The 12,503-nt window shown below is 56.4% G+C and overlaps 7 protein-coding genes across 13 annotated transcripts; 4 read left to right on the top strand and 3 right to left on the bottom strand.

Moving 5' to 3' along the window:
* On the top strand, nt 1–743 carry KVP18_002669 (uncharacterized protein; the record flags this gene model as incomplete). 2 transcript variants are annotated; one of them, XM_067953747.1, is made up of 1 exon in its annotated part: nt 1–743. In XM_067953747.1, a coding segment is annotated over one exon (743 nt), but the record flags the coding sequence as incomplete, so codon positions are not given. The 2 variants fall into 2 exon arrangements, with proteins under 2 accessions (XP_067809858.1, XP_067809857.1); XM_067953746.1 differs by having other exon boundaries at nt 132–743.
* A 117-nt stretch (nt 744–860) lies between these two features.
* KVP18_002670 (uncharacterized protein) lies at nt 861–3,816 on the bottom strand (the record flags this gene model as incomplete). 2 transcript variants are annotated; one of them, XM_067953749.1, is made up of 2 exons in its annotated part: nt 861–1,188; nt 1,217–3,594. In XM_067953749.1, the coding sequence occupies 2 exons, from the start codon at nt 3,592–3,594 to the stop codon at nt 861–863; spliced, it is 2,706 nt and encodes a 901-aa protein (XP_067809860.1). The 2 variants fall into 2 exon arrangements, with proteins under 2 accessions (XP_067809860.1, XP_067809859.1); XM_067953748.1 differs by lacking the exon at nt 861–1,188 and having other exon boundaries at nt 1,213–3,816.
* A 29-nt stretch (nt 3,817–3,845) lies between these two features.
* Nucleotides 3,846–4,289, top strand: KVP18_002679 (uncharacterized protein; the record flags this gene model as incomplete). Its single annotated transcript, XM_067953769.1, has 1 exon — nt 3,846–4,289. The coding sequence occupies one exon, from the start codon at nt 3,846–3,848 to the stop codon at nt 4,287–4,289; it is 444 nt and encodes a 147-aa protein (XP_067809877.1).
* A 20-nt stretch (nt 4,290–4,309) lies between these two features.
* Nucleotides 4,310–4,762, top strand: KVP18_002663 (uncharacterized protein; the record flags this gene model as incomplete). Its single annotated transcript, XM_067953732.1, has 1 exon — nt 4,310–4,762. The coding sequence occupies one exon, from the start codon at nt 4,310–4,312 to the stop codon at nt 4,760–4,762; it is 453 nt and encodes a 150-aa protein (XP_067809845.1).
* Nucleotides 4,763–5,064: 302 nt separating this feature from the next.
* Nucleotides 5,065–8,231, top strand: KVP18_002687 (uncharacterized protein; the record flags this gene model as incomplete). Of its 2 annotated transcripts, XM_067953785.1 has the most annotated exons (3): nt 5,065–5,096; nt 5,126–5,510; nt 5,673–8,231. In XM_067953785.1, the coding sequence occupies 3 exons, from the start codon at nt 5,065–5,067 to the stop codon at nt 8,229–8,231; spliced, it is 2,976 nt and encodes a 991-aa protein (XP_067809892.1). The 2 variants fall into 2 exon arrangements, with proteins under 2 accessions (XP_067809892.1, XP_067809893.1); XM_067953786.1 differs by lacking the exons at nt 5,065–5,096; nt 5,126–5,510 and having other exon boundaries at nt 5,685–8,231.
* A 1-nt stretch (nt 8,232) lies between these two features.
* Nucleotides 8,233–10,630, bottom strand: KVP18_002675 (uncharacterized protein; the record flags this gene model as incomplete). 2 transcript variants are annotated; one of them, XM_067953763.1, is made up of 2 exons in its annotated part: nt 8,233–8,471; nt 8,500–10,630. In XM_067953763.1, the coding sequence occupies 2 exons, from the start codon at nt 10,628–10,630 to the stop codon at nt 8,233–8,235; spliced, it is 2,370 nt and encodes a 789-aa protein (XP_067809871.1). The 2 variants fall into 2 exon arrangements, with proteins under 2 accessions (XP_067809871.1, XP_067809870.1); XM_067953762.1 differs by lacking the exon at nt 8,233–8,471 and having other exon boundaries at nt 8,480–10,630.
* Nucleotides 10,631–10,877: 247 nt separating this feature from the next.
* KVP18_002661 (uncharacterized protein) lies at nt 10,878–12,495 on the bottom strand (the record flags this gene model as incomplete). 3 transcript variants are annotated; one of them, XM_067953729.1, is made up of 2 exons in its annotated part: nt 10,878–11,583; nt 11,612–12,495. In XM_067953729.1, the coding sequence occupies 2 exons, from the start codon at nt 12,493–12,495 to the stop codon at nt 10,878–10,880; spliced, it is 1,590 nt and encodes a 529-aa protein (XP_067809842.1). The 3 variants fall into 3 exon arrangements, with proteins under 3 accessions (XP_067809842.1, XP_067809843.1, XP_067809841.1); XM_067953730.1 differs by lacking the exon at nt 11,612–12,495 and having other exon boundaries at nt 10,878–11,444; XM_067953728.1 differs by lacking the exon at nt 10,878–11,583 and having other exon boundaries at nt 11,608–12,495.
* Nucleotides 12,496–12,503: the final 8 nt, after the last annotated feature.

Consider the following 12,503-nt stretch of genomic DNA (forward strand, 5'->3'; position numbering starts at 1 on the left):
ATTCCACCTACCGCTTCTGGCTCTACGAGCTGTGCGACGTCTACCTCGAAGCCATCAAGCCCCGGCTGCAGGTGGGGTCGGACTTGGTGGCGCTGAACGTGCTCTTGGTGTGTCTGGACGAGGGCTTACGCATGCTTCACCCGATGGTCCCCTTTGTTACTGAGGAGCTTTACCAGAAGATCCCGCTGGGCGACCAGAGGTGCAAGTCGATTTGCATCGCTCCCTACCCCCAGGCTAACGAGACGCAGGCCTCACCGAAGGTGGCAGGCGAGTTCGATGCTCTGATGAGCTTCATCCGGACCATCCGATCATTCTTCGCACAATTGGAGATCCCTCCCAAGGAGAAGCCCCAGCTGGATGTCGTCGCATCAGGTGACCTCCGTGTTCTGATTGGAACCGAGAGCGCCTTAGTATCCACTTTGGCCAAAAGCGGATCCTTGACAATGGTGGATACCCACACCTCTGGGCGAGTGGTAGGCGTGGCTGGCGATTCGGTTTCCTTCTCCATTGACCCTACGGGCACCGTGAACCTTGCACAAATTGTCCAGAAGCTGCAGAAGAAGATTGGTCAGGCTTCAAAGCAAATAGAAGGCTACGAGAGGAAGATGTGTGATCCCAGCTACGAAACCAAGGTTCCGCTTGAGGTTCGACAAACCAACGAGCAGAAGCTGGAGACGCTCCGCTCCGAGAGATCCAGTTTGCAAGAAGCAGAGGACAGTGTTAAGAATGTTGTTGCGCAGTGATAAAAGTTCATCGATTGCCTGGCATGTCGTCGCGCAGTGATCACAGGAAAAGTTCATCGATTGCCTGGCACTCGTCGCGCAGTGATCACAGGAAAAGTTCATCGATTGCCTGGCATGTTACGGGAAAAGTTCATCGATTGCCTGGCTTGTTCGAAGAGACTGCAACCAGCTAATATTTGACGATGATGGGGGAGCCAGCTGAGTGGCGGGTGGGGAGGGTTTCATAGATGGCGTGGGCGGTTCCTCACTTGTCAGGCCTGACACCACGTCTCTTACCGAACAGCAACTGCCGTGGAAGTTCAGAGCGTCCGTCAGCCCCGACTGCCCTCGAAGCGCTGCAACCGCATCGTCTGGTTCCTGAAGGAGAATGCACGTAAGCCACTTAACGAGCTCGGTTATCTTCTGCTTGACGGTGATTTCAGGTCGAGGACAGAAATCCGTACTGCTGCATCGGTAGGCGCTTCGCAACTCACCGCAGTGGCTCCGAAGTCCTCCTCTTGCTCCAGACTGAGCCCCAGCCTGACCCCCATGTCGATTTTGAGCCGTCACTCTTCGGCGAGGATGACGGGGGGGTTGTGTAAGGGACCGAGAGCAATCGATCATTCGAATCTGAGTCGTCCTCACAGTATACTGATGCGTTCTTGGGGGATACCAAGAAAATCGATGCAGGCTTGCTCAGGGCTTCGGTTACTCGAACGCAGAGCAGGTTGAAAAAATCCACTAACCCGGTATGAATGACATCAGAGAACACTACAACTCCGTCAGAGAGAGGGCAGCAAGGAAGCAACAGCGGCTCGTGGTGGTCACACAGAAGGGCGGAAACGTCGCCTGTGGACTGCACGAAACCCTGCCGAACAGCCCGGGAAGCCCGTTCCAGCAGGACCCCAGCGGTAATGTGTGACGTCTCCGTCAACAGCTCAGTCGAGTCCTCCAAGAACTTGACCGCCTCGCCGAGGGCGTTTTTAGCCTCAACGACGAACGGCGTCCAATCCTGCAGGTCCTCCAGCGGCCTCTTGTTAAACGTGGTCTTCTTGCCGAATACGCTCTTAATAGTTACGCCCTTGGGTTTCCGAATGTCAGCGTCTTCACTCAGAGACTGCGTCATCGATAAAAAGGCGTCGAGGAGTTCAATCCAACATCTTGAGATGGTCACCAGTTCGTCCGCCGACTGTATCGCGTGGTGAACGTGCTCCAGAATGAGGCTGGCATCATCGGAATACCTCCTTAGCACTGGTGGCAACCACAGTTGGTCATCGGGCTGTGTCCACGAGGACGGCACGAGAAGCATCCGTTGCGTCGGCAATAGAACCACCATGTCTGTTAGCCTCTCTGTCGGTTTCAGTTTCATTACGGACTCTGGGCGCCCCTGTCTGGGCGGGGAGGGCGGTATGAGCGAGCTCGTGTGTAGTCTCCTTCCAATAGAGGCAAGCAATGAGTGAAGGTGGCGGACTTCTCTAACTGACCACAACGTAGATCGGCCCGTGATGGGGGCAGCAACCTCAACTTTGGCTGCCTGGCGAAATTGGTTCGGGAGAGTAGCAGTGGCGAAGATGACGGGAACTGGCGCTTCGAATAAAAGTTCGTCGATGTCATCTGGCGCGACCGGCACGGCCGCGTGCCGCCAAACTAGCGGTCTGAACAGCTGGAGGAGGGCAACTACCAGCATCGATCTGAGGCCTGAGTCCGGTGAAACGATGGCTACTCGTTTTTCCTCCAGCAAGGCTCGTTGTAAATAGCCGAGGCATTCAGGGGACAGGGTGGAGAAAACCCGTCCGTAGAACGCCTGTTGGATGTGAGTTCCCGCTTGGCTATTGACAGGCGCAAGGCCTCGGTCCAAAAGTGCTTCCAGCGGGTGCTCCACGGAGGTGTGTCGCAGGCCAAGCGGTAACCACAGCGACATCTTAGGGGGCGGAGGCGCGGTAGCGATCGCCGCATGGAGTAGGCTGCGAGCCCCTCCGGAAATCCTTACGCAGGGTTGGCAAGTGAAGAAGCAGAGATCACCCTGCAGCTCCATGTCGGTACTCAGCTCCACAGGCGCAGCCTGTAGCTGGACACGGACGGACGGCTTTCTCGACCAGTAGTGGGTGTCCCGAGCATTCGAGAGCAGCTCGGATTGGACCACAAGCGATGCAGCATTAAGGGCGTCGGGTGGGGTAGTGGCGACTACATTCATGCTCACACGTCGTAGAATACGCTCGGCAAGACCAAAGAAGGGCAAATGCCCAATGAGAACGAAAGAGGTTGGAACGCGAAAGCGAATGAGTTCGTTGGGTGAGATGACTTGAGCACGGCTGCTGGCGAGGTGAAACCACGATGGCAGAGGTCGTGCCAAGCGATGGCAGGCCTCCTGCATCATCTGCAGCCGGGCTAGGACTACCGCTGACCTGGGCAGGCGGACGGTCGTTGTGGAATGAAGGGCGACGGCATAGAGTGGCTCCTCGTTGGAAGCGCTCCTGCACAGTCCCACGTTTTCGCGAAACGTAATGGGTTCGGATGTCTGATCGTTCCTTGCGTTCCACACGACCTTCTGCCCGTTCAGCGAGTCTTTGGATATCAAGAGGTAAGAAAATGTCTCCTCCGTCTCTTCAGGGTCTTCATCAGTGTGTTCTCTGACTTCGGTGGGAGACATAATTGTGGAGCAGAATTTTTCAATGGAATCCTCGAGCACAGTCGTTTCCCGCTGCAGACTCATAGTGTCCCACTTTACACTGCCTAAGGAGGTTGGAACTTGTGACATCCCAGGGTACAGCACCAGGACGTTGGGGGTGAGGCTGCGCCTCCGGTTCGTCTGGGCCGAGCTGGGTATCGGGAACAAGTCCCGCACGGGTCCGAAGCACAAAACACTCTCCATAGGTGGCGCAAGAATGAGGAAGCTGTCAAAGAGGCCTGGACCCTGCAGCGGCTCGGGCGAGTCCTGCGGAGTTAGCAGGTCATGCAATATGGACTCACGTACGTCGCGTTGGAGGAGCGACGCTGAAACGCTGTTCGCGAACTCCAGTGCGGATTTGGGGGCCTCTGCCAGGCCAGTCCCAGCATGCTGATCTGAGACACTGAATCGTTGGACGTCAAGCATCACATACGCTAAATTCGTAATAAAGTGTGATGTCCGGTAAGGGAGGCAAGAGCTTGGCTGTGCCGGCTGGCGGAAAGAAGAAGGTCAAGGCCTCGTCGAAGAGCGAGAAGGCAGGGCTCACCTTCCCTGTCGGTCGGATCGGCCGTTACTTAAAAGCGGGTCGTTACGCCAAAAGAATTGGTGGAGGCGCGCCAATCTTCCTGGCGTCTGTTCTCGAGTATCTTTGTGCAGAGGTGTTGGAGCTGGCTGGGAATGTGGCGCAAGAGAATCAGAAGCTGCGGATATCCCCTCGTCACATTCAATTGGCAGTGCGACAGGACGACGAACTGAACGAATTTCTGGGTAACGTCACCATTGCCTCTGGGGGAGTGATGCCAACCGAGGTAAACTACTCCTCCAAGGGTGGCAAGGGTGGTAAGGGCGGCAAGGGCACGATGCGCGAGGATGCCGCCTCTGATGTTTCTGATGAGTGATTTTGTAACTGAATTTAGTCATGAACACTGGCGAAGACGACTCAGACGTCGGTCTCCTGGCACCTTTCGGTCACCAAGATACTAGCCTGTTCGATACAGAAAACCCTCCAGAGAAGCTCGTGATGGTGCGGGTTCGTTTGGACCGAGCTGTGCTCCAAGTCTTGAATCCTTTGGCGACGACAGGACTACGGACGCTACGATTCGTGGAGCACTGGTCTCTCATGCAGCACCGCGAGCTGTCCGCCGAACTAGAGAGCAGATGCCGACATCTGGACCAGGACGTTACCATTCTGCAGAGGTACATTGAGCACTTGGTGCTGAAGTATGACCCAAAGCAGGAGGCGCTGGACACCCACCGTGAAAGACAGAGGGCCATTGTGTGTCTTGGCGCCGGACTTGGGTTGCTTTGTCGTCCGTTTCGTATGTGGGCGTTGTCGGCAGGATTCAGTACCCTACATCGCGTGCTTTTCTAATAATTTTGCCGGCATGGCGTATTGTGAAGTGGTATCCAGACGTCGAGCTATCCGACGACATCGAATGACGCTGGGGGTCCGAATCGTGGTCAGCACATTGCATAGGCTGTACCGCAGGCGCATTAGCTTGGGGTTACGTAAGATCGTGAGTATCTCCAGGAGCGAAAGTTTGGCGCCTACAGCTCTGCAATGGCAACGGGAGATAATACATTTCATGATGCGGATGGAGGCTCGCCGCCGTGCCATTCTCTGGGACGCGTCACGTAGTTCCCTGTCACACTGGAGAAAGTCGTATTAGTGCGATGCAGGACCTCGAGTCCTGGCTCACTTTCTTGTAAGGGGATGACCAGCCCTGTCACACAGCAACGACATCACGAATGACTTCGTCCACAAGGTGCTGCGAGGAACTTCAACCTGGACGGAAGCCGCGGAACAAGCCGGAGGCGTCCGCGTGCAGGAGTTCCAGCTTCTGAAGGACACCCGCGCATACACGGTGAAAACTACCATACAAATTGAGATTCAAGAGAATTCCCTTCCGTGTCTAGCTCAGCTACCCGAAGAAACGACACATACCACTATCTACCCGCCAGAGAACGTCTCAAGCAGGCGATTGCTTAGACGAGTCCAGACCAGTGACCCGCCGGACCCTGTGCTTATGCCGTTGACGGAGGTTCACTGGCCGATTCTGCAGTTGCTGCGTCACATGCGACAGCGGGTGTCGCACTCCTCATGCAATGATCACTGCGGAGTGTGTCTCGAAAACTACGTGAGCGGTCAAGAATGTGCTCGTCTGCCATGTTTTCACCAGTTTCATTCAGGGTGCTTATATGCATGGTTCACACGCGGACGCCTCCAATGCCCAACATGCAGGGCATCCGTATTGCGCTAACGTTTTGGTGTGTGCACTCAGAATGCCATCAGCATGGTGATCAGAGATGATATCGACAGTCGTCACACGACCAGCCTTTCGGGCTCCTTCGACAGAATATATGACTATCCGCTGTCAGCCGTGAACCATATGGCTTGGGAAAAAGAGGAGCCACTCGATAAGATTGAAAGTTCAGAATGGTGCTTTGTGTTCAGGAGGAGACTCGACCGACCTGATGCGCACCCTTCCGAGGTGCCTCTGCTGCCCACATCCCCGGACGATATCTCTTCCTCGACGAGTGTGGGAGGCCCCCGGGACGCCTTGTGGCAAACCCGCCTCAGTCTGTGGCTTCAAAGAGATTCTGACCTCCTCAGCGCAAGCGAGACCAAGAGGATTCTGCTCCAGGTCTGCCGCGCAAGGGACCTGTCCATGGGAAACCCAAGCCACTTGCCCAGCATGTACAACCTCGAGAGAATGCTCAAAGCTCCTGTAACCACGTTTGGGCATCTGCGGGAAAAGATTTGTGCAGGGTTTTTATCCTTCCTCAGGTCCCTAGGCTGCACTGTGACGGAGAGCATCTCCAGCAACCATGCCCTGCTGTTCATCAAGGTGCACCTGAGTGACAATTTGTGCCAGCAGCTAGCTGCACGGTTTGAGACCAAGCTTCGCCTGCATCGCGACCATTCAAAGTGGTTGGCTAAGGAGCTTCTAGCCCTGGAAGGGGACCAGGAAGTCGAGTACACGAAGTACAGCCCAGTCCCTGCCGTTACAACCTGCGGAGTCTATACTCACCGGGAGTTCAAATTCGCACTGGCTCAGGACAAACAAAAGCCGCCCGACATTGAGCTTGGTTGCTTGGACGCGTGTCCCAACTCCTGGCATCAGCCTGACGTGGTACCTCCAGTGTACCTGGTCTTCAACGAGTACATTGAGCGGCAGTCCAACCGCGAGGTCTGGATGAGGTATGACCGCCTGGGACGCGAGCTGGTGGTGCCCTACGTCCCCTCGAACGAGGTGTCGATTTTCCGGCCTGTGGACAAAATCCGCCTGCTCAAACAGGCAGTTGAGCCCTACTTCTCTATGGAAACTATGGAGGCTTACGGCATCATGGAGGCCGCGTTTCCCCTGCACCAGCCAGTTCTTCTCCAGTCACTGCGGGACAACTGGGCCAGTCCAGTGTGGTTTCTCGCTGCAGACCAGCCACTCCACCTCATACGTGACTACTTTGGCGAGAAGATAGCTTTCTACTTCGCGTGGGCGCAGTTCTTCACGGTGTCGCTCTGGCCCCCCGCCATCATCGGCGCGTGTGTCACGGCCGTTCAGCTGGCACTGGACTTCCGTGGTCACTTCGAGTCTAACGCGGTGTTGGTGTCGTCTATCGCGTTTTCGGCGTACATGGTCGTCTGGTCTAGTGTGTTCATCATTCGTTGGAATGCGCGACAGGCGGAGCTTATCGACGCCTGGGGGGCAGAAGGGCCGAAAACGTCCGTGGGAAGGTCAGATTTCAAGTTCGACAGCATTCTCCCGGACCCGACTGACCCTGTCGGTATCCAGAGGGTATACTCGCCGTACAAGAGCCAGCTCCGTATGCTCTTTTCCTTGACGATGACCCTGCTTTTCATGGGCACTACAATTGGGCTCGTGGCCTTGTCCTTCTCGCTTCCGTACTTGGCGTCGTTTTATGGCTTCAAGATGGTTCAAGGCCGGGAACAGCTTTTGACGTCCTTTGCTAACGCGGCGGTCGTTCTGGCCTGTGACAACTTCTGGTCAAGACTAGCACCGATTTTGACGGCCTTCGAGAATCACAAGTACGACGATGACTATGACCGTTCCTACGTGCTGAAGATGTTCAGCTTCCGGATTGTTAACAACTTCTATGCGCTGGCGTACCTCGCCTTCGTAAAGCAGTTCGCGGATCCCTGTGGCGCCGACAGCGAAGGAGGATGTTTGCCTACATTGCGGGTGCAGTTGCTGGTCTTATTTGTGGTCAACTTTGGAAGGGGCTGCCTCGAGATCCTGAGGCCGACTGCCAGCTACCTAACAAGGAAAGCCTGTTCAATCGCATCTAGGAAATCCTCCACCGAGGACCAGATGCGCATGGACAAGTACGACGCCCGCGGCCATGATATGTCTGCGGAGGATTTTGTGACGTTGGTGGTCCACTTTGGTCATGCCACCTTATTCTCCATCGTCCTCCCCATCCTGCCATTGCTATGCTACGTGTACTACCTCAGCCAGATTCGGATCGACGCCTACAAGCTGACCGTGGCCTACAGACGTCCATACCCCGTGCAGGTCGCTGGGATAGGGCCCAATGAATCTATCGTCACGCTGATGAGTTACCTGGCCGTACTGACTAACCTGGGTATGTGCGTGTTCCAGATGAAGGTCGGCCGAGGCTTGGAACTTTGGGAACGGCTGATGGTGTTCTTAGTAGCCGAGCACGTAGTACTAAGCGTCAAGTGGTACCTACAGTACAAGCTGGGCCGACGGGAGCAAGCGGTGCATGATGTGCGTGCTCAGGCGGATGCAGTGATCAGGCGCGCGCTGTACGGCGAAGGAGAAATCCTAACGAAGCCCATGAGCGAAGTTAATCAGTGATTCACGCGAGACCCGAAAATATAGATACTATGGGTACTTGTAGTTCTGGTGCTAGGCGGAGTGCCTGCCGGGCCTCCTCTAGGGTAGCGTCAGACACGGCAGTCTTCAGCACGTCGATGAGACCAGCAGGAGCCTCAAGACTGCACTGCGAGTACCCCTCGAGAATCGACAGCAGCTCTCGGAAGCATTCAGAGTCGACAGCACACAGGGCGCTTTCGAGGTACTCCTCGGCGCTGGGGTCTGCATTCTCAAACACCGCCGACCTCACATGATAGGCTTTCATCCAGCTCTCCAGCTATGGAGGGGTCAAAGTGCAGGGCAAGAGCCACGACTGGCACGACGTGGTAGTCGTACGCACGGCAACGCCGCAGGGAGAACAGCTTGCTGACGACCTGCACGAACACCTCGCGGTTGCCGGTTGCGTGGGCGACTCGGGCGGAGGCCGCCCATGCTCCCGGCTGTATGGGCGTCCTCGACCGCATCTCCAGCGCCATGCTTTCAGCGGACGCGGTCTCCCTACGTTGGAGGTGGATGCTGATGAGGCGCTGCACAGCTCTCCCGTATGCTTGGTGGTCACAGAGCCGATCGCAGAGTGCCGAGTACTCAACATACTGCTTGAGGTACAGCTTCCGCGCGCAGAAGAAGTGGAAATCGGCGATGTCGTCTTTGGTTGTTTCCACGCACTTCTTGATCTCTTGAAGCCACTCGACTTCCGCCGGCGTGTCGCGCGTGGCTTGAGTCATAGCCTCCATAAACCACAGTGCTTGCATTTCCTTCAGGTTGCAGGCAGCCTGTCCAGGAGCCTGGGAAAATAACTTGGCCATCTCGTGGGCCTCGGTTTCTCGGCCTAGCCTGCAGAGCGCCTCGACAGTGGCGCAATTGACGAACCTGTCCTGGAGGTCCAACTGTCGAGCGCTCTCGATGGCGTCATAGGCCGCCTGATCGTCTCCCGACAGCCTATGAATCTCGCTCTTCACGCTCCACGCCTCGACAGAAGTAGGCAAGTCTGTCACCACAGAATCGATCAGAGCCAAGGCAGCACTGAACTTACGTTCATAAGCTAGCAGCTCAGATCGGTAAACATCCCGAAAGAGTCGACCCACCACATCCAGCTCAGTCTTGGACGCCACGACGCCGTCTACCGCGCCCTTTTGGCGAATCAACAAAGGCGCCGTAATCGTAAAGAGAGAGGGAACGCCCTTATTCCAACCCTTAACCAAAAATTCAGCTAGCAGCTCATCCAGTCGGGGCCCTGCGCGGTACACCAGCAGACGCGCTACCTCCATGGTAACGTTTGGGTGGGCGGCCACCACCTCATCCATGTAGGCCTCCAGTGCATCGCCGCCGGCATCTTTGCTTCGGAGGGCCAGTTCGACCTCAAGTCGTCTCAGCTCGCCTTCTCGGACGTTGCCGAGCCTGCGGTTCCTCTTTTCCCTCGATGGTACCGGCACCCAGTCCGTTTCCATTCTTGGCACGAGCAGATCTTGGCTGAGACGAAACAAAGGGAGATCAGCAGCGCTCTCAAGCCTTTTAGCCAGCAGGTCCCACTGCGAATCGGCACCTGCACTGTACGTGGCTGACGGCGTCTGGATAGGGAACGCGTCGGAGATCTGCTTGTTGGGGTGTGTCGCCAAGCAGAGAAGGAGGTAGTCAAGATTCGAAGGCAGCGTGGGTAACAGCTGCTCGGTGTACATGACGTGAGCCTCCAGTGGTCGACCATAGCTGATGTAGAGACGTGCTCGCAGCTCCAAAAGCGCTCTCTTGTCCAATATCAGCTCCTCGCTGACCAGAAGATGGTCTAGCGCGGCACGTGGTCCCTGGTGCTCCGCCAGTAGGCGGCCCTTCACCAACATCAGCTCCGACATCCCCCCCTCCCCGACCTGGTACGCATCCAAACGCTCAGCGTCGTTCAGCAAAGCACAAGACAGGTCCACGCGCCCTCCGAGCCAGTAGGCGCAGATGAGTGCCGCGCGCACCCAAACAGGCGGGGAAGGAATGGTGGCGAGCTCCGTGAGCTCGCCGTACCGCTGGCTCTGCAGTCCAGCCTGGATAAGGTCCCGTAGCACGTTCAGAGAGCCGTTCGCAAGGCGCCACGCCATTTTAAGAGTGCGCAGTGCCGTCGAGTACTCCCCTCGGTCCTTCTGCACAAGGGCCATCGCATGCCAGGCAGCGCAGACCTTAGGGTTGGTGCGCACAGCTAGCTTAGCCACGTCCAGCGGGTCTTCGCCGCTGATCCCTGGCGAACACAGAAGGCACAGCGCCTTCAGGGCCATTGTTTCCGCGTGGGCCGGGTTCTTCGACAGAATCTCGTCCGACAGCTTCAAGGCCTTCTTATAGCGCTTCTCGTCGTAGTGCCGCTGCATTTGACGGATGTCGTGTCTGAGCTTGCGTTCGTCCATGGTAAACCAGGAATTCCCAGATGACGGAAGTGTCCCATTGTTGGACGTTGTGGATCGCCCTAGTGAGCGTCACCGAAGATCCAATCATAGGTTCTTTTCGTCCTGGTTACAGGGCTGTCGATGTATTTTTGCTGTCGTGGAGCCAAACTGGAGGTTGCAACCACACCTTTATCAGGATGCACTCCCCTTGTCAGTCCCAGAAAAGCAGACATGGAACCACTCAACGCATTTAATGATTTGTAATGGATTAAACCGCACCAGTCTCGTGTGGTGTCTTCTTCCTTTTGCTGCCTGGAAGAGATCCAGGCCCCCAGTGCTTCTTGGGGTTTGGAAGAAACAGGGCACCTTCCTGCTGAGGCTTGTCGGCATCAGTGACGGTCCATTCCACAGTTTGCTCATCCTTTTCTGACAGGCAGCTTCCGTTATAAAAGTTCTTGAGAGCGTCGGTCCAGGAGTCGGATAATTCGTCTGTCTTCTTCTTGTACGCCCGCAGCACGGCCATCACCACGGCTGTAGGCGCGGCTGTCTTAATGGCTTGCGGATCTCGGTGGAAGTAGCTTGAGGCGTACCCCAGACTGCGAAGGCCTGCCCTAAACACCTCCGTTTTCATCTGAGTCAGCTTCGCAAAATGGCATAGACTGGGAAGGTGGAAAAACAGTGGAGCCTCCAGCTCGCTGAGAATCGCTGAGAGAGTGCCCTGAATCTTCCTAGTCATGGCGAGCTGCATTGTTACAGGCGGTGTCTTGCAGAGCTGCAGTAGAGCCATAACGAAGGGCTTCGAGTGCAGAGGACCAGAGTAGAACGGCCCCCCCATGCTGTACCGCCCTCCGCACTGTTCACAGGAACTCGATATGTCAGGCCAACGCCCCACCTTGAATGACCCTGAAGGCTGGCCGTGGGCATCGGTGAATGAACCGTCGCCCTTCGGCTCATGACGTCCAAAAGGAATGGTACTGGGTACTGGTAACACCGAACTCTCACTGAAATGCGGGGCACTGCGTGCATTGCAACACAAAGGAAGTTCTCGATGCGGATAGTTTACACTTGACCTTCGAGTCCACAATGCGCACGAAGACCCGACAGTAGAAGTCCACAGACAGCGACACCAGCGGCTCCATATGCCGACCAGCTCGATTTGCGCACTGTTGGGCCGCAAGGAGTACGAGTCGCAGGCTCATCTCATGAAGCCACTTCGCTTTCAAGGCGTTGCCTCCATACTTGTAGAAGCTCACTTCGGGGCAGTTGGCGCCTAGAACCGGCATGTCTGTGGAGGTCAGGCAGAGCAGCCCTCCGTCGGCCACTGCCCGTACCGCGGAGTCCAGGAACGGCACCACGGAGCCGTAAGGGTCCACATCGATCACGTCCGGAGGGAAGGCCAGCGCCTCCAGGTTGGACGTCCGGGTATCCGGTTGGTCGTTGGATAGGCACCTGAACTGCGAAAACAGAAGAGCGTTGGCATCGGCCAGCGTGACATACACCTTTTCGTGAACTCCGTTGCTGTTGACGTTGTGGAGGGCGTGACGGGCTGCCCGGCCGTCCAAGTCGTTGGCGACGCAGTACTGCACGTCGTCGCTAAGCTCCAAAGCATAGCGAATGGACCGGAGGCCCGAGGCCGCCAGAGGTTCGATGATCTTCAGGCCTTGCCACTGTGGCCTCACGGGCTCGACGGCGGTAGCCGCGCGTCTTCCTAGCGTCTTCTGGCGCTTCTGCTCGATTTCAGCCTGGCGCGTGTCAGCGAAGGCCTTCAGTACAAGCAGCGAAAGGTCTCTGTTAAAGACCTGGGCTGGGTTGTAGAAGACCTCCTTGATCGTCCCATCGTCGTTCGCGAGCGACTGGATGGTAGCCTTGCCTTCAGTCACCGACATACCTGAAA

This window comes from the organism of the source record quoted next (genome assembly GCF_019968955.1).
Source record: "MAG: Porospora cf. gigantea A chromosome Unknown PgA_NODE_31_length_63540_cov_307.727_1-52000, whole genome shotgun sequence".
NCBI classification, from domain to species: domain Eukaryota; phylum Apicomplexa; class Conoidasida; order Eugregarinorida; family Porosporidae; genus Porospora; species Porospora cf. gigantea A.